Genomic DNA, 20,343 nt, shown 5'->3' with positions numbered 1-20,343 from the left:
ATTTATAGGCTAACACACATGGGCAATATTCATTGAATATGAAATATTTCTTTTGATATTACCAAATCATACCTCTATTCCTATATTTGTTTTTCTCCTCTCTCTCTCTCTCTCTCTCTCTCTCTCTCTCTCTCCCCCCCCCTCCCTCCCCCCTCCCTCCCTCCCTCCCTCCCTCCCTCCCTCCCTCCCTCCCTCCCTCCCTCCCTCCCTCCCTCCCTCCCTCCCTCCCTCCCTCCCTCCCTCCCTCCCTCCCTCCCTCCCTCCCTCCCTCCCTCCCTCCCTCCCTCTCACCCACCCATCCTCACCCTCTCCCTCACTCACCCACTCACTCACTTAATCAATCTTTCCCCAATAACTGAAAAGGGAAAAGCTCTCTAGCATACATTATTGAGCATGGGAGTAGCCTCAGTGCTATACAGATGCACATCTCTTACAGCATCCCATCCTTAATGGATAGCTTAGAATGGTGGTAATCAGCCTTTATCTGAAAGCAGGCACCAATATATTTGATCCATCTTACTGCACTTAGACCGATCAGAAGATTGACAACAAGGAAGCAAGAGACTTTAATCCCAAAGCCTTTCCTCCATATCACACTAAGTTTCCTGCTCTTACATTAACCTGCCATCCCTCTGATTTTGATCTGACATATTTAATTGAAATGCCCAACTATATTCTTCAGGCCAGGGATTTTCCCTTTATCTACTTCTTTATTTTAACTGAATGAATCTTTTAAATTCACAGTATCATCTTATTCATACATTTTCCTTCCCTACATTCACTCTAATCTGTCCTCATACTTCTTATTTTGTCTTTCTTTTCCCCCCATTTTTCCTGACCCATCCTTTATATACTTCTATTTCTTTCATACTTTTAAAATATTAATATAACACCTAAGCCGAAGTTAACATGTTGAATACCGATCTACCCAGAGTACATGTGTACTTGGAACAAACTGAAAATACATCAATTGTCTGTGACAGCTAGGTTTGGATAATGCAAACAATATAATCTAGAGAAAATAACATTTATCAGTGAAATTGAGGATTTTTATCCTTATTCTTCACCTCAGAGAGAAATTGTTTGTGGTCTGTAAAATCATTTCAGAATTAAAGCACGATAAAAAAGGCTTCTTCTGCATTGCATATACATACGTCAAATATCGGATTTGTCTTTTTGATCAGTGAATCTGGTATTCACTTTTGATACTTAATTCCAAGTCTTCCATTTAACTATTGTAATCTGAAAGAAACACACAGAAGGAGAAAGTGTTCCTCATCTGCGACTACTTCCCTAATTGATAGTACTTCCTTTCCTCTTTGTTTTCTTAGATAAAGGTAAATCCAGTCCTGCACAATGAATGCATGTACATTTATCTACAAAGCTTTACAACCTGTAAAAGCCACATAAAGTTGATATTCCTAATTTTACTACTTTGCATTCAATGTCTTTTCCACTTCTCTTCTCCCTCATTCAATCTTTCACCTCACTCATATTCATTTTTGACTGTTTTTTTTTTTTTTACCGTCATTGCAAATAATACCGGCTTTACAAACTGCAATCATGCTATTTGAATCCATTTGCATTTCCTAAGTTAATTCAAGCATTTTACATGACTTCATGGCAAAATACATAATATGTACATATTAAAGGACAGTATAGTCTTCTACATTCTTCTAAAGTCCATGTCACTGAACATGATGAATACATTTTAAGATTGTTATAATCAGTCAAATTTAAATGATATGCAAATTAGCTTCCACCATAAGAATATCACAATACATATTTCATCTTAACATCCTAAATTGCATTTAAGTCCCCACTTACAAAAATTCAACTGTTGAAAGATGTGTTTTCTGGGCTGGCGAACATGGTGGAATAGTTGTCTGATTTACATTGCAAATATTTTGCTATCATAATTACATGAAAATATCCAAATCATAATTTTCCATATAAGGACCCGAAAGTGAAAACTTACTTGCATATTATGCATCAAATAACATCTTAACCAATCTTTAAATGGTTTCAACATGTTCAGTGGCAATACCAACATCAATTACATCATTTGAATTGATTCACCAGGGATCTCAGATGGCAAAATATGATAACAATATGATTTTAATTATAGTTTTGATGGAAGCTTATTTGCATATTTTGTAAGCATTAACCATAATATTGAATTTAAGATGTGTCCACTTTGTTCACTTGAAAAAATTAGAATGAATACTTGATTTGTTCAAATTGGTTATTTACAATGATGTTAACCAAAAAAAAAAGTTTTTTTTTTTTTTTTTTTTTCTTTCTTTATTGTTGAAGACTATTTGCACATTTTGCAAATTATATTTATTACATGATTTTTGTAATATGTCCATCTTTTTTACTGCCTTTGAAAACATCAGATTGAATACTTGATTGATTTTAAATGGATACATAGATGCAAATTTACAGGGAAAGTATGAATTTCAATTTCTTTATGACATATACTATGCACATTTGGTTCACAGTTTGGACACCAAATTGTATCCACCACGCAACATTAAGAACATATAAATCATTTCAGTCCGGTACTTAGGTGAAAAATTAAGGCAAATTTGTTCTACTCATGGCCAATGTTAATTTGCAAATTATGCAATTCAATTAAAGTGATGGAATGAATCTGAAAATGTCATTGTGTTGACTGACGATATAAATATCACTTTAAATTTCCACACTTTAATTTGCCTCGGTCAGTTGGCCTGCATGATTACAAAAAAAGAGAACATAGCTCAATCTTGCATCACATGTATGCGATGAAGCATGGACATATTGATAATCACATTTCAGTGTACATATGCCTTGATGATAGACTCCTGCACAGCATGGCCCAGCATGAAGAATGACATTACCTGTCTCCACCATATGCTCTACATGATATACATCAACCAAACAAGTTTCAATTAAGGGTAACCCTGACATGCATGTACAAGCAAGCAAATTATGTTAAATTTGTTCTAAAAGGTCCAAATATAGAAAATAATAATAATAATTTTCAAAACAATAAAAGAACATTTTCCTTACATAAACATGTTGTATGTATCAGTTTCATCTCATTACAATTAAAATAATGCATGTATGTGTGATTGCCAGTTTTCTTTTTAGAGAAACACACTAGATTCTGTTTAAACATCCCCATAAGCTGGTTCTGATACACTGTATGATTGTTTTTCTTCCTTGCCTTTGTTCAGGGTCAAGTATAAATCTCTTCCTGTATACAATAGACATTTTATATCATTTATTTAAATATACATGAACACTATCAAATAGGCTACAAAAAAACTTGATATACTTTTGTTTTTAAATGAGCAAACAAAAGTTGAAAACACTCAAACAACTGACTGAACAAGATTTCCATGTCTGTTTCCTACATCTACTGTGGTTCCTGCACAATAGCAATGCCTCCAATATCAACAGGTTAAACAATTGACGCCACTAGCCAATGTTACCATGACAACGAGGCCTTTGTAATCAGACATCAATGAGTGCTACCGAGCATCTCATTTGCAACAGCCATGACCAAAATTATGGATTAATAACAATAATTCACAAAAATAGAGCAGTCGGACGGAGGCTTAAATTTGATAATGATTACATGGATGATTGAAAAGAGAAATGTATGCATGGAGTATTGCTATCAAACAAATCAAGGATACATATTACACCTGGGGAATTAGTCCCAAAATGATGAATCTCAAAACATGAAATGAAATTTAAATTTAAAACACATGAAATAATGTTAAGGATGATGTAAGTCGTGTACATTTTTCCATGAAAAACTTCAAAAAGAGAAAAATATCCCTCATTACATCTCAATTCCAAAGACCTATGATTATGTATTTTCTGTATTTGCCAGGGCAATCTAAAGCAAATGTCTATTAAACTACTCATATTGAAGCTGGTGGCAAAGCATCCTTGAACGGAGAGACATGGGACATATATGGAGTAATTGACCTAGATCTAGGAATGAGACATGAAATATGTTCCATATCCAAGAGGATCAGAATACATGTCTGTTATGACTTCAAGTCTTACATAGTGTTGATTTATGGTTGCAAGGCAAGATTTGTCTGCATGTTGAGCAATTGGTTGAAGACAATTGCTTGATGGGAGATGGTTTCCCTCAGAACAGACGAGTGAGATAAATGGTTTAAATGGCCTCTCCGAAAGTGATTGCATCAGGGAATATCTATCAAATGCCATGCACACAGGAAATTGATTTGCCTTTAAAAGAGTCAAATTGTTTTCCTATCTCAACTTTTGTAGGGAGATTCTATTGCAGCGCTCAGGATATTGCTTTCGGGTATGACTCTTTATATAAAGCACAGATGTGAAATCGTCTGCGGTCATTGCTACCCATCCTGACAGAATAGCAATAATAATCTAATCTTTTTCAAATATTTCAATTCCACACAGCTTGATATCTGAAGATTTGTGAAGCATATGGATGCATGCTCAAAACATGATACTGTTTGTGTAGGACAAACTGTATATAGGAGGAGCTGTAATGCCCATAACTTTTCTTCCCCATGTTGATAAATGACGTCAAACCATCAGGAAAACCACACACCCACATATATCAATCAGACTACAGACAAATAATTAATTGATAGATGGATGGGTGCACAAGGGCATGCACACACATATCAGACTCAGCCTTGCCTGTCATATTCATACAAGTGACATTTATAACTTAAATATCAATTAGGATTTATTGCAATCTGTTTAACTTTCATGTTTGCTATGCCTATTAATAACTATCATCTCTACTTGGATTGCTGGATTGTATACAATAAAAAAAGATATGTCATATAATATGAGGACTTGAATGTTCATCACTATTTATTCTTGACCCTGAAATGATTGAACTGCCATTGAAAGAGATAAGGAATAAAGAATCAGGAACACTTAACATTACATTATAGATAAATCATTAATTGTCTTTTACATGAAAATATTTCTGACAAGGTGGTGGACATGCATCAGGAGTCCATAAGTCTGACAATGTGTGCATCGATCATTCTGCTGGGAAAAACAGAATCACTGCGCACAGTACATCAATGATTACGCATAAGAGCGTTTAAAGACAACATTCCTACCTCAAAGAGATGTTCATCCTGGTCTGTGAAGGTCTGTTTGCAAGCCTTGTTGATCATCTGAGCTACACCAATAATCTTCTGCTCACTGTTGTAGATGGGTTGGCAGAGGACGGATCGAATCCTGAATTCTGGGTCCACGTCACTTATTTCCTTGAACTGTTTCTGCACAGTGAAGTCAGCGATATTGGTTGTCTGCATCCAATGGGATGGGTATAGACAAATTATGATTAATCTAGGGCTCCACAATCTGGTCCATATTGTACAAAACAGTTTCCACGTAACAGACATCTTTCATTAAAAAACTGTCAATGAGTATGATTGAAGGGATAGGGTCAACCAATTATAGACTCCAAAGACAGTGATTCAAGAAAAAACTTGAACCATTATCTCAACATTTATATCACATCAAATTATGAAAGATAGAGATATTGAAATTTATTAAATGTATGACTGCCAGGCGTACCGAACATGCAAAGGGTAACAATTAAGATCTGTTTGCAGTAATCAACAACTTATAATAACATAATAACATAATAACAACAACAATAATAGCGCATATCAAATTATGATGTATGTCTCTTTGCACCTCCGAAGGACTTTGAATATTATTACATGGCTTTAGCTCAGTGGATTCAAGGAATAAATCCTACCAGGTACCTATTAATTACACCTGGGTAGAGTGTAGCCAATGTAAATTAATCTCTTGCCAAGGAGATTAATGATGTAGCAGGGATTCAAACCCCGCACCTTGCATTTCACAGCCCAAAGACTTGTCCACTGGACCACAATGCCTCTATATACCAGGCATGAGGGTACAGAGGTGCAGAGACATTTTCAGGTTCAAAAAGGCAACATTATCTTTTAATTGAACATTCTATTTGACTATAATGTACTTGAAAGGACACCATCCATTCCTAGTTCATAATCACTATTTGTCAAAGGTCCTCTTTTGCATTTAGAAATCAACAGAAAATGAAAACAATTAAAATAAAATGAAAACTATCATGCCTACACAAGCAAAATTGGCCAAGAATTTTATTAAAATACAAAATGGCTGATGTCACCTTTAACAGAATGTTATGAGGTACTAAGTGTTCCAGATATCAGTAGGCCCAATGATAGCATGTCGGGAGTCCTTCATGAGCAAAAATGTATTATCCAAAGATTTCAATTATCACCGTAACCTTATTAGAAGCCATAATGGCAATTGCTTTCATAGGCAAGTACTGATGATACTATCAAGATGCATTAACCGTAACTCCATCTACATGCATTCATCAATATGGAAGCTCACTCCATTAGCTTAATCGAATTGAGCTGGCAAATCAAACCAGCATTTCCTACTTGTGCATCCTTTTGATATTAATCAAGGACTATAACTTGCTTACAGCCAGTAATTTGCCCTGGTTCCCCTGTCCGATGAAATAATACAGAATGCCTTCCAATTGCCCTGGGGAGTTTTACTGGTAATGACTTGCCATTATTTTACAGTTTAATCTGTCTTCAAAGCTATACTAGCTAATCATTCCTGTTAACCTTCCATGATTGGATGTCTATGGTGTGACAGCATCACATGGATGGACTTAGTGAAGAACGTGGGAAAGAATAGGAAAGGAAGGGATAGGAACAAAAAGAAGAGGAAATAAAGAAGTAAATAAAGACAGATATAGAGAGGGATACAAGACGGAGAGAAATGGAGGGACGAAGAGGGAGAGAGAGAAAGAGAGAGAGAGAGTGAGCAAATGGAGGGGGAGAAAGAGTGGGAAATAGAGAGAGAGAGAGAGAGAGAGAGAATAAACAAGAAAGCGAGAGAGTGAGAAAATGGGGGGGGGGGAATTGGACAGATAGATATTTAAACTAAAGTGAATAAGGTGACATTTTTGTAATGGGCAACATGGAAAAGTCTACAGAAGTGTTGGACAAAATAGCACCTAAAACAGAAATGAGGTCATCTCAGAAAATGACCTAATTATAAAAATATTGATTATCTAACTACTTGGGGAAAACAGGGCACACATTTAAACATTAAAACAGAAAACAAGGAAAGCTGGAGAAAATGTGCAGACCTACCTCTCCTGAATCAGCAACATGACGGGCTATAGTAGCATTGATTGAGTTTTTCAGCATCTCATGACTATGGAAAAAGAAGAAAAAAACTAAATATGACAGCCCTATATCAAAATAAAAATTTAAAAAATAGAAATAATCAACTTCTTGACCCAAAAATGTAATTAGGTAATCTTCACATGGTCATACATACTCTCACCAAGTTTAACTATGATAGCACAATTTGTTTTCAAATTATTGTGTTCACAAGATTGACCTGTGACCTTTGAAAAAACTAAATATGACAGCCCTATATCAAAATAAAAGGGAAAAAATAGAAAAAATCAACTTCTTGACCCCAAAGTTTAATATGGTAAGTTTTACCTGGTCATACATACTCTCATCAAGTTTTACTATGATACCTTGATTTGTCCTTAAGTTATCAAGTTCACATGAATAATTACGGACGGACGCACAGATGGACAGACGCATGGAAGTACAACCCGAAAACATAATGCCTCTGGTATTCACTACATGTGGCGAAGGCATAAGAGGCATTAAAATTTAAATGACTTTTGAGCAATGACAGTCTGATTTTTCAACTATTAAACGAATTGTTATTAAAAAGATAACAAACTATGCAATTGCGTAGCAACAAGTATAAATTATTTCATTTTCTTAAATAAATATATTTAATTGTCCAAACAATGGTGCTCCAATTTCATAATTAATTTTGTGTTTTTATCTTTTTATCTCAATTATAGAAATTATCATTCATATTAAAAGAGAGCAAATTATTAATAATATACAATGTTCTAGTTGTACTTCTACAATCATCTGAATGCCTTGAGGCCCATTTTCAAAATAGCATGAAAAAGAGGAATTTAATAAAAGACAAAATGAAGGATCCATCACATGGAACTTTCACACCGCATAACATAATCAATACGAATTGTATGACAGGGCCCAGATATATGGTATTTTAGGTTCCAACCATCCCAGTAGTAACTAAGTGCAAACCTTCCACCATATATTGTGGCTATTCACCTTAACAGGTATAATAAAACCGATTAAAATAAAGTCAAACTTACGGGATTGTCTTGAGTTTCTCTGTATCCTCATCTGTAAGTTCGAAACCCTTCAGGAAGCTGATGTTCTGATTGATAGAAAAAGATTCAGTGATAGAGAAGCGAGCCATGTTAGTTGAAATCAAACTTGATAACAATCCAAATATTTCTTCTGAGACAAACAACTTAAAGCTACTTGGAGAGGAAACTGAGAAAATTAATTTTTCTTAGAGCCAAGAATCAAAAGGAGGCAATGTTAGTTAATATGAATGAAAACAATATTTAAAAATACAATAAGTATGAATTATTCTGCTACCTTTCTTGGTATAATGATATGGATCATTGACAAAATACATCAAACCTTTTAAGACAATAGCCTTCTATAATACATTTGGCAATTCATTTTTCCCCCACAAAAATGATGAGAGGTCCATGCCACTGAAGTACAATAATATGCAATAACAAGTGCATTTCTTTATTAATACTAACATTAACATATTTCCCTCCATAAGTAGATCATGGGCCCTGGTTTATAATGAAAGATTGTCAGATAATTTCAAGACAGACTTGCGTGCTCTTTTACTCTGGCTCTTAATATTCAGGCAGGCAGCTGCCATTTTAGACACTGTAACATTTCTATAGAATTTGCAGCAAAGAAGAGTGAGAACGGAGGGCGTAGTCACATAGGAAATGGGTGAACAAGATTCTTTTCTCCTCAGGATCAATATTACAACCAAATGACAACATCCAAGGAAACTGACAGCTCTATAGCTCATTCTATATACCTCCCACACACCTTCAGGTATCGTATTCAAACTATGTAATGCCACTAGGAAAGAATCGATACATGACAATCAAAGTTTCCTCCATCGCTGATCGTACCACGATCATTACAGCAAGTAGATGCAATGTAATAATCTTGCTGAGAATAGATTTCTTTTTGTGATTTTGCTTGGAACACTGAATAATAAACTACAAACTGTCGCCAAGAAAATCAGCATTTTTTGTTCTGCTCTTGGCATAATAGAAGCAAAAGAAACATTGATTCCTTTGAGCAAATCAACAAAGGAAGCCAGAAACAAAAGCTCTTGTTTCCTAGCTAGCTTGGCAGACTCACTCCGGAGCCATGTGATTAATGTATTATACTTGACCGGTAGTGAAGGAAATATATCAAGATTAAGCCTTCTATCTCTGAGGGCTACAAATCAATCTGCATCTCTCTCTCCCTCGCATGTCAATGAGAAAATAAGCCTTGCCTTCCAGGATGCCTTCCTTCTTGGACCAAACCAGCACTGTGTTATGCTTTTCGCCTTTTTCGGTTTACATTTCCTGGCTTCCGCAGAGGATGTGCGGATCTTTTGGTTTGCTTGCTTGAAATTGTTTCTCCGTATGGCAAAGTGTAAAAATTGAGAAATAAATAATGACTCCATCACCACCTTTGGCAAGCAGAAATATAAAAGGTAGCCACAAAGAAGTGCTATAAAAGGCACGATTCATACTTCATATCAGAACTCTAGTCGAAGCTTTTTTTTGCTTGCTAAATGAGGAAGAAGAAAAATCACCTATATTATTTTCAGTTTCTAACATGCTTGGGTGCAATCTATCCAGTTGGTTGAACTAAAATTGATCATCATTTTAATTTATTCAATCAGTCAAGAAATATATTTTGTATTACATTAGGTAGTTCCCCTGATATTTGCAAGACTATTAAAAAATTGAAGAAAAAAAAACATGTACAACTCCTCCATATATACACACACATAGAAACAATGACTCTTCACATTGATTGTAGCTTGATAATTTACAATGATGATGTCACTAAATGACATATAAAGAGGTGAAGAACCCACATCTCACTTAAAGGCTTGTGGCCATGTGTTGAGTTCAAATAATTTGATCCACTTCTTCCACAAAATTTGCAAACATTGATAAATATGATAAAACATATTTAGTGTTGGCAGTGCAGAGATATATATGTACACCAAGATGATGATCAACTTAGGAAGCAAGAAACAGGGAACACAATGATTACTCATCAGGTATAACTGTGTAAATAAATATATGTTTTGCAAGGACAGAAATATTGTCACTTGTAAATATCAATTTTTCAAGAATTGTGAAATGTTTAATGTCCATCAAATTGAATCACTTATTAAAAGGAAATATGTATGAACAGACTAAATGCAAATGGCTAGGTCATGTTAAACATCCACAATTTTTTTTAGAGAAGTATAGCAATCAAATAAAATGAAAATCATATTCTCAGATGAGCCAATTGAATTGGCAGATGAAATCCAAGTACCAAGTATTAAACTTCAGGTTGTTTTCTAACCAAATCAAAGGGTTCTTGCTAATAATAGTCTATACAATTTATATACAAGTAAAAGCTTCCTCATAGCTCTATTATTGTTATAAAAGGGAAAAAATAACACATTTACAACCACAGACTGTAAACTTCACTGTCCTGAACATGCTATTAAAATTCAATCCATTTTTTCCACCATCCAAAGGCCTATGGGCACTAGCTTTCATTCACTTGGTAAATGTAGTCACACATCTCATCTGTCTAATGAAAATAAAGCTGGGGAAATTCAACAATGACAGCCATTAGGCAAATCCAATAAGCATGTAGAGGCATCACAGTTCCTCATCCTCAGCACATTTGGGAGACACAGGTGCAGGACTTGTGGCAAGGGCTCAATTGGATTTAAGAAGGTAAGCGAACGAAAAGAAAATGCCCTCAATCCTTTTAATCTCCTCTTCCCATCTTGGGTTACTGTTTGTGCAAAATCATTTCACTGGCAACCTGTTTTCGTACGGCAGGGATTTATTTGTGTAGAAACTACACCATCATTGAACTCGGAGTACAGCCACTGTTTTAATATCTTACTCTGATTTCATTGATATAATCCTGTGCATCAATAGGGTCGTATCTGATTGTTAGTTTCCTATTCTGTACTCTCTACTATTTTTATCTTGAAAAAAAAATCAATGCATTCTTTTCTCAAGGGTCAAATATCTGTTATGTGTTTATCAGGTGGGCTGTATATAGTACAGACCACCTTATAATTTCGTTAGAATTGCCTTTATTTATTATTAAATATTTTTCTTATTTCTAACCACTTTTTTGTGAACAAAATAACACGAAAATGGCTCAATCAAATGCCTTGAAATTTGGCACACATATGTATAGGCATATGTACGAAGCACAATAACGTTTTCAACATTGACCTTCACTGATGACGTCATCTAGGCGCCATTTTGTAAAATTTTACGAAAATCAACTCATGATCATATCTTCATAACCAAAAGCTATTTCTCATTCATATTTATCATGATCAAGGTCAATATCCGTTTGGTCAATTTCAGGTCAAATAACGCGCGCGTGCGCGTACGTCCGCGCGTCAATGCGCGCGCAAAATTTAAAAATGCTCAAAATCGTCTCAAAATCATTTTGCATACGTTTAAGGCCATTCTAAGCATTTTATAAAAAATCGCGCACAAGTGCATGCGCGCGCGTTTTCGCGCGTAAAACTATTACACAACATAGAATCGCCATTTTTTTTTCTTTCATAATATTTCACATATTTTTACAAACAAATTGATACCATGTTTGTCTCTTTATGACTATTAATAACGGAATGATCGACCGTTTAACAAAAATGTCCGTGCGCGCGAGCTCTTGTAATACATAGCATATATGGGCAAAAACACGCCTATACAAAATCCATTGTAGCTCTTTAGGATGCAAGGTGACCCCAATTTGTTTTCATATTTTAAAAGAGTATGATTCGGAAATATTGTTTCATGTCTCATTTGACCCTCAATTAACTCATGACGTCATCATAATGGCCTCCGAACTCAAAATTCCAATTTGCATATTATGACGTCAGCATATTTATGGAAAATTGATTGTATCTCTGTAAATATTGATCAATTTTCTTCCAAATTTTAATATGTTCTAGCTGAGACAAATTTCTACAAATGCAGTCAGTACTATTCTTCATTTTGACAAAGGTATCATGGCGTATTTTTGCGATTAAAGGAGGCATGTCAATTTTTCACATTTTGCGTGTATTCTCTATGGGACATGACCTTTTCTCAAAACTCGATTCTACATTCCCGTCTTTCGCGGGCAACATCTACGTCATTTTAGCTTCATTTACGCTGAACTTCGAGTATGATGTAGCTGAGACAATTAGCTATCTCAAATGTGCCCTTCATTTTGTCTAAAATGTTAGCTGGACCAGCCCACCTATACTTGTACCAAACAAGTATTACAAATCTAGTTTATATTCTATTTCTTCTTTAGCTTTTGAGAATACTGTTACTGCTAGTGGTAATGATACTTCTGCTGCTGTTACTGCTACTTTTACTGATACTGATACTACTACTACTACTACTACTACTACTACTACTACTAATCCTACTGTTACTACTACTACAACTATTTCTACTACTACTACTATTACTACTTGTAGAAATACTTTTAAAGAACTATTGATGCTACTGCTGCTGAAACATATTCTTCTAGTTCTCATATTACATGGGAAAATATGTGCAATTTTATCTTGAATATGAATATCGATAATTGGGGCAATAAAATTTCATTACAGTGAGAAGAAGACACATGATTGCCTTAAATCTTAGTAATTCAAAACTTTGATATTTGCTAGTTCAAATATTAAAATACCTTATCTTCTAAGTAAAACCAGCATTATTTCCATTTTTTACCTGTAAATGCACCAAGCACAAAGAATGGCATTTCCTAACGTTCCTACAAATGGTTTTATCAACGGTAACAAAAAATTATGTTATCCAAAAAGTTTAGGGGAAAAGGTTATGAAATTCCATCACTGCCAATGTGTCATTGCTGATATATCATTTTCAACAGCATAATTGTCCTCATTTCTCTCCCCTTTCCCCCAATGTACAATCATAAACTACTGAAAGAAGAACAATTGTCATGGAGTCACAATCAGTGGCTTCATCAGTAGACTTTAAATCAGTCAAATTAATGGTACATACAATGTATTCATGAATCTCAAATTAGTATGACAAAACAAAATTCACATCCTCAATAATAAAATTGTACTTCTCCTTTCATTCTATATACATTACAAATAAATTAACAATGCTTAGCAGCCTTTTGCAATATTAATTGACCTTGTTCTTGCCCATAGATAAGGAATCAACAAACTCTGCAATTAGTGGGTTGCTATGATACAATTGTTTGCCTTACTAATATAGATCTCCCCACATTTAAAAGAGACTACAATGAATATTCTATTTGAATAGAATTGTAGCAATAAACAAGTTGTCCTTCAATGTCATGTACACAGGAAGAAGACATGTATTTCAATACTTTTTTAATCTCCTAAAACTGTAATATCTTTACCAATTGAATTACTTTAGTAGCTCTTCTACAACAACTATCATTCAACAGATCCAAATATCAGACTCCCTCTTACTACAATAGATCATTCGAAGAAATAAATGCAAAAAAGGAGAAATAAAGAAATCAATTGGTATGGAGTTGTATTAATCTGTAAATCATCATTTACTTCTAATTCTTGAGTTTCCTTTTCATCTGTAAATTGACTAATATAAAAAGTAAGCCCATCCACCCCCCTCAAAGAGATTTATAAGCATATTATTAAACAGTCAATCAGATTTTTGTTAATAGGTGCTATATAAATGAAGTTGTTACATCACCTATTATATACCTCACTTAAGAAATCCAGCCATCTGATTGGTCGAAATTGCATTCATAAACTTTAACTATTTCTGTAAAATTCCCAGTAACCATGGTCAAAACAGTTCTAAAATCCCAGTAACCATGGTTACCGGGAAAATAGTTCAGTCTCCATGGTTACCCCATAGGTTTACATGTTAAAAAATGGTTTGAGCGATCGAGGATACCGTACGTGGGCGAAGAATTGGTCGGTATTTTCATACAAGACAAGACAATTCCAAACAAGACAAAAATGGCTAAAGAAAGTGTCCCAAGATTTCAACTTATCAAATGCAAGACTCGCTGACAGCAAGAACAACAAAAAGGGTAAGTGAAATTATCCATAAACATGTTAGTTTAGTTGCTGAAAATGGAGTACCAACATAGACGTAGACGAAAATAGATCTAGTTGTCAGGGTGTCTGATCGCGCACCCGATGTTGTGTGCTATATTCTTCCCATAGAGATTACACGCAATGCAGTCTCTATGCAGTCTACGTGCATTGCGCGACCATGCAAAAAAAGTCAAGTTTTTTCTTTCAATTCGAGATTCAAACCTTTATCTGTTGTGATCCTGAAGGTGATACTCAATAAGTGAGGTGTCTTATGAAAGAGCAGGTTCTTCTCTCTATTCCCCACAGGGCCGGTCCACCCCCAAAATTGTAAAAATATCTTGCTTAGACTAGAATCAAGATCTAGTCTACTCTCAAAGATACACTCATAAAAAACAACTGTGCAGATAAACTAGAGAAAGGCCAAGGTGGTGTCATTAGTTGCCTCTTTTGTTTTCGGCATATAAAAGTATTAATGACTGCTTTAATATTCGAGAAATAGTTGTTTTTATACGCTCTCTGGAAGGTTACAATTGGGCTATTGCCCTCGGCACGCCTCGGGGCAATAGCACAATTCTAACCTTCCCTTGAGCGTATAAAAACAACTATTTCTCTCAAAGCAGTCATTAATACTATACTATAAGCTAGGAGGGTATGACTCACTTTCTTTGAACATAAAGAGGAGTTTACTCCCTTTTGGCTCCTAGCAGGCAATAGAAATTGGATTAAGAATAACAACAAAGGGACGATTGAAATGAGAACTACACTACAGGCTTATATAATTCCTATAAATATAAAGAAAGGTATTTCTCTATCTCTAGTGAGCAAAGAGCTTGCTCTAGCTGACCTCTCCAAGGAGATGGGTTCATTTACCTCTGGGAAGTACATATGGAAAGATGCAAAGCTTTACCAGGCTATATCACTAAGGTATGGCATGTGCATACTACTCGGGGTACCATAACACTACATGATGCATACTGATGCACACTTTCATTTTCTTTTTGTGCTTTGGGGTATAACTACTAAACTCAGAAACAGAATATCATTCTAATATAAACATTGATGGGTTGGGAAAGGGGGAGGGTTTTTTTTGGGGGGGGGAGGGGGCAATAACTCGAGGAGCGCTACAAAAAATAACTCTGCTGGACTGAGCAAAGTGAAGTTTACTTCATAATTCAGTCCTTGTTATAAAATTGAAATGCAAACTGTAATACAAGGAAATAACCATGGTTCTAAACACTTATTCAAATTGGTGATTTGGGAGGAAAGATGTTATAAGAAGATAACCAAAAGATTTATTTAAGCACAAACAAACAAAAAAAGACAAAAAAAGGGTTCTCTTTTCCCTTGATAATATCATTATATTTAATGTCAAACCTTCGCTCTAGGTCTAAGACTAAAGTTCTATATACTTTTGAATATTTTTCTACAAAAATTCATGATGCACTCCTCTAGATTGTTGCCAATGTATTTGCATAACTCATAACACCATGTTCTCTAGAGCTCCCAACTCCCATTTTAACTGCCTGGATTTAAGAGAATTTATAATGTGAATTGCTAATCACATAATAGTAAATAACAATAATATTTTGTCCTTATATAGCGCATTTCAGGACCGCAGGCCCTCTCAATGCGCTTTACAGATATATATTATTACCCGGTCATCGGATTCATGCTTACCCGCACACAAGGTATGCACATTCTCCACTCCCTGGGGAGCATTCCAGCCAGTCGCCATTTTACAAGCGCCATTGCTAATCAAACCACATTAGCTTTCGCATCCTACCGGGTACCCATACACACTACAGTCCATCATTTATGTAATTTGTCATTTTCATTTTACATGAACATAGCCTTCCATATATAATTGTTATTGGTGCTAAGAATTTACAAAATGAAGTGAAAAAAAGGATGCATCATTGACATGTTCTACAATGCTGGCATAAAGTAGATACTCATACTCAATTTAATTGCATTTACAGTATACACAGTAATTTGTCACAAAGGATGTGACTTTATCCCAGTATATTTTTTTTCTTCAAAAGCATAATTCTTTATCAGTATAGTACTAATAAGAGCATTCTGTTTCAACAACAAAAAATTTGGTTAATTCATTCTTTTCTTTAAAGACAGAGAAGGGAGGTTATTGTTTTCCCCTGTATTTTTGTCTATTTTTAAATTTGGGTATAACCTGTTTGGACCGAACGACATCATCTGTCAATCATTAGTGAACTAACAAGAGACGATGGTATGTAGCTTCACCAGAGCTGACCCCCGGTTTACAATAGACCATACAATACCAACAAAGGAGTTGCTATGTCAGACGTGCTGTAGCATCACCAGGAAAATAAAGGTAACATGGAGGTTTTGTATGAAAGAGCATTTTTTAGGGTGGAGCTTAGCAGGTCTAAAAAAATATTTATAAATCTATGAAATATATTTAGATGTTTGAATGACAAAATATGAGTTGTATGCAGCCCTGCACATCAACAGGTATCAACTTATATTTGGATGTCACCCGCAGAGACACCAACTCCCCCGGTACAAAAAAAAAAACAGACTGAATATCCTTTAAAAATCAGATTTTTGAGAGAAAAAAAGATTTTCCTGAAAACTCAACATTACCACTGGCCAGTCGGCCCAGGGCCAGTAAAATGTCAGAAAATGTTTTACTGGTCAGAACAGGCAAATAAATTGTTTTCTCTTTCATTAACATTTAATGAGAAAATTGTAAAGCAAAGTTTTATGTCATGTTTCTATGCTATTCCGCGTTTTTTTTTAAGATGAAAAGTCATATTTTCAAGAGGCAAAATCGTATTTTTGTATTTCGCTTTTTTATGGTACTAAATACGATAACATTTGTACTGGTTGGCATCTCTCCACCTCACCTTTAACAAGAATAATGCAAAGGCTTTCCTGAGGTGAGAGCATGGGGAAATGTTTTGGATCTTTAAAAAAAGACAAAATTAGCACAATTTTTCAATTTTAATGATTTCCAAAACACTTACTGCTAGACTAACCAATAAATAATCTATTTAATTGTACCTAATAATTGTCTATAAAAAAATGAAATTAACTATTTTTCTTAATGAAATTAATCTATAGACAATGACATTTCACCCAAAACACGCTTCCCTTAAACAAATTTCTCTACCTCATACCTCTCTCTAATCAATATTGATCTAAAGTGGTATCAATGGCAGTCAAGGGTATTGGAAAGAGGATCTGATTATAATTTATTACAATTAGGAATTTGGATGTACTAGTTTCCAGCTGATTCATTGACTTTTTTAATATACTATGGGTTGATACAACTGCTAGCACTTAAAGTCTTAATTTAATTATTCTGCTATGAAGAAATAATATTTCATATTTTCCCATTTACTGACGAGAATCACAATATCTACTGAATACTGAATCCCCTTAACCCCATAGGTTTAAGACAGGGATCTACCAGTTTCTGTATGTGTAATTGGTTAAACACTTCATTAACAAACAAAAAGACAAATGCAGTTTAATAAGGAAATGGAGTTATTCTTGAAATATCATGATGGAGAAAAAGCCTATAACTACATGTCAACTTAAACCACTATGATCTTTAGCCTTTGACCTTATCATTGAAAAATCTAATTAGATCATCTTCCTATGGTAGTATATCACCATGTTTGAAGCTCACACCTCACAGAGTTCTTGGCATATTGTGATAACAAGGCTAAAACATTTATTTTCAAAAATTGACCTCTATGACTTTTGGCATTTGACCCTTCTTACCCCTAAAATCTAATCAGGAACGTCTTCCTATGTTAATACTATCACCAAATTTGAAGTTCTTACCTCAAGTAGTACTTGAAATATCACGATAACTATGTTAATACCTGAAATTTCAGAGATTGACCCCTGTGACATTTTACCTTTGACCTACATATCCCACAATCTAATCAGATCTTCTTCCTATGGTGATACACTGTCACCAAGTAGGAAGTTCATACCTCAAGTGGTTCTTGAGATATCATGATAATGAGAAAGCAGAATGGACAACCCCAAAACATAATGCCTCCGGCACCACTTTCAGTGGGTGGTGGCATTAAGAAAACAACCAAGGTCACCTATGACAAAAGAAAAATCAAGAGTAGATCTGAACCTACACCTACGCTTTTAATTTGACATACAAAAGTTTTTCTCTTACCCGGTACCCTATAACATAATTATTATTTATTTCATCACACTAGTTTATAAAATCTACAAACAAGCACTGACCATGATACTGACCCTGTTGGATGTTCATTTCTTTCCATAAATACATTTAAAACTCTAACAATTTATTTAATCAATACAAGTCTACAGCCTGTTCCTATCTTGTACAAATTAATGGGGGTAACTAAAAAATAATGTGAAACGAAGAAGGCTAGAATAACTTGGGGAGAAAGGGAACTTTGAAAATGAAATTGCAAGGCCTCTTGGAAATGGAAGAATGCTTTACCTTGACTGGTTCCTGCAAGCTATGAGTTAATTTCCTCAACTGTAGGTAAGCATTTACAGCAAGAGAGAAAGAAAGCCAACGTAGCGACAGAAAAAGAACCAAAAACACCAATTAAATATCTGCAAATCGTGTCTTCCTGTATTTCTGCATCAACGAACACCGTGAACTTAATCTACCATGCAGTGATGTCTCCACTTAATGAAATCAATCACAATATTGCAGAAAAAGTTCCATCTAATTATCTTGTGGTGTTCATATTTTTGACCAAACAGAAGCCTCGTTCTCCCTTCATACTTACTTTACTTACATCAAATATTTCAGTAAAATATACATAAGGGGGAAAAATATATTTCATTATTCAGACAAGCATGAACAAAAATGTCCAGGTTTTTGACTGATCAAGATCGACACATGCATTTGTCCTGACCATATTTCATGCTTAATAATAATGTAGGGTCTTATATATCATAAAACCTACATACATCACATATATGGAAAAGGAATGTTACACACATCATAAAAATAATATGTATAATATACATCAACAAATCCAAAGTAAAATATCAACCTGAAATAGAAGGAAAATAGAAAGAAAGTAGTAAATAGTAACTGCAAACATTACTGAAAACTGGAAAAGAAAATTCATGGAAGAAATTCAAATGAACAACAACATACATCAAGGTTATCTAAATCAAGAAATGCAACACAAATTTGGGTATCATTTCAAAAGTTTAAAAATAAAGATACCACAGCAAATTTCAAGGTACAACTAACATGGTTGTTGAACTCACATTACAATTGATGAAGGCATAAATGGACATACAGGGAAGGTATTTTGAAGTGGCATGTCACAAAGAGGGGTAACAAAGAAATCAAATCTGTATACCTTATAATGTCTTCATGTGTGATTATCTGTGACATATGGAAAATAGTGTGAAACTTCATAGCAAGAAATATGAAGCACACATTCCATACAAAAAGGATATGATCATGTAAGACCTGAAATTAAGACATTAAAAGCTGACATACAGCAAACAATATTTGGCTCTGGGTCTCAGTAGGCCCTACTTTTTTTCTTTTTTTAAATAAATTTAATCAATTAGAAATTTTGCTACCATCAGTAGCCTCCTGATGGACAATACATTCTAAATCTATTTTAGAACATGTTTTATTTTTCTTCTTTAAAAAATGGTTAAAAGCTTTCATCTTTCTCAATACATGAACTTTACACTTCAAATATAAGTTTAATGAGTGGAAGAACAATATCCTAATTGAAATCTATTCATTGCTTAGAACCTAAAGACATTGACATATTATTTACTTGACTTTAACTGCTTCTACACATCATTACATGTATTGGCCTGAAGCTTTTACCTTTGATATTAAGTTTAGTTTGAATGGGTGATACTTCAAATTTACCACTGCGGTCTTACCAAACATTTCAAGTTCTAGAATTGATTTCTTAATTATTTTCTAGTTCGATTTAAAAATATATATTTACCTTAGTGGTTGTTTTAAGATACTCAAATAAATTCATATCTGTTCCTGATAAT

General features: G+C 34.5%; 1 protein-coding gene across 1 annotated transcript in view; it reads right to left on the bottom strand.

The window, feature by feature from the left end:
* Positions 1–20,343, bottom strand: part of pde5 (sperm phosphodiesterase 5) — a gene marked incomplete at its 5' end in the record, with an annotated part of 79,707 nt that overhangs the window by 39,057 nt on the left and 20,307 nt on the right. The window contains 3 exon segments of the mRNA NM_001033949.1: positions 5,133–5,324; positions 7,203–7,266; positions 8,270–8,334. Coding sequence (NP_001029121.1) covers positions 5,133–5,324; positions 7,203–7,266; positions 8,270–8,334 — 321 coding nt within the window.

Source organism: Strongylocentrotus purpuratus, unplaced genomic scaffold (genome assembly GCF_000002235.5).
Source record: "Strongylocentrotus purpuratus isolate Spur 01 unplaced genomic scaffold, Spur_5.0 spur5_scaffold_15, whole genome shotgun sequence".
Lineage (NCBI taxonomy): Eukaryota > Metazoa > Echinodermata > Echinoidea > Camarodonta > Strongylocentrotidae > Strongylocentrotus > Strongylocentrotus purpuratus.
The sequence above is the reverse complement of the archived record's forward strand: the minus strand, read 5'-3'. Positions and strand labels throughout refer to the sequence as shown.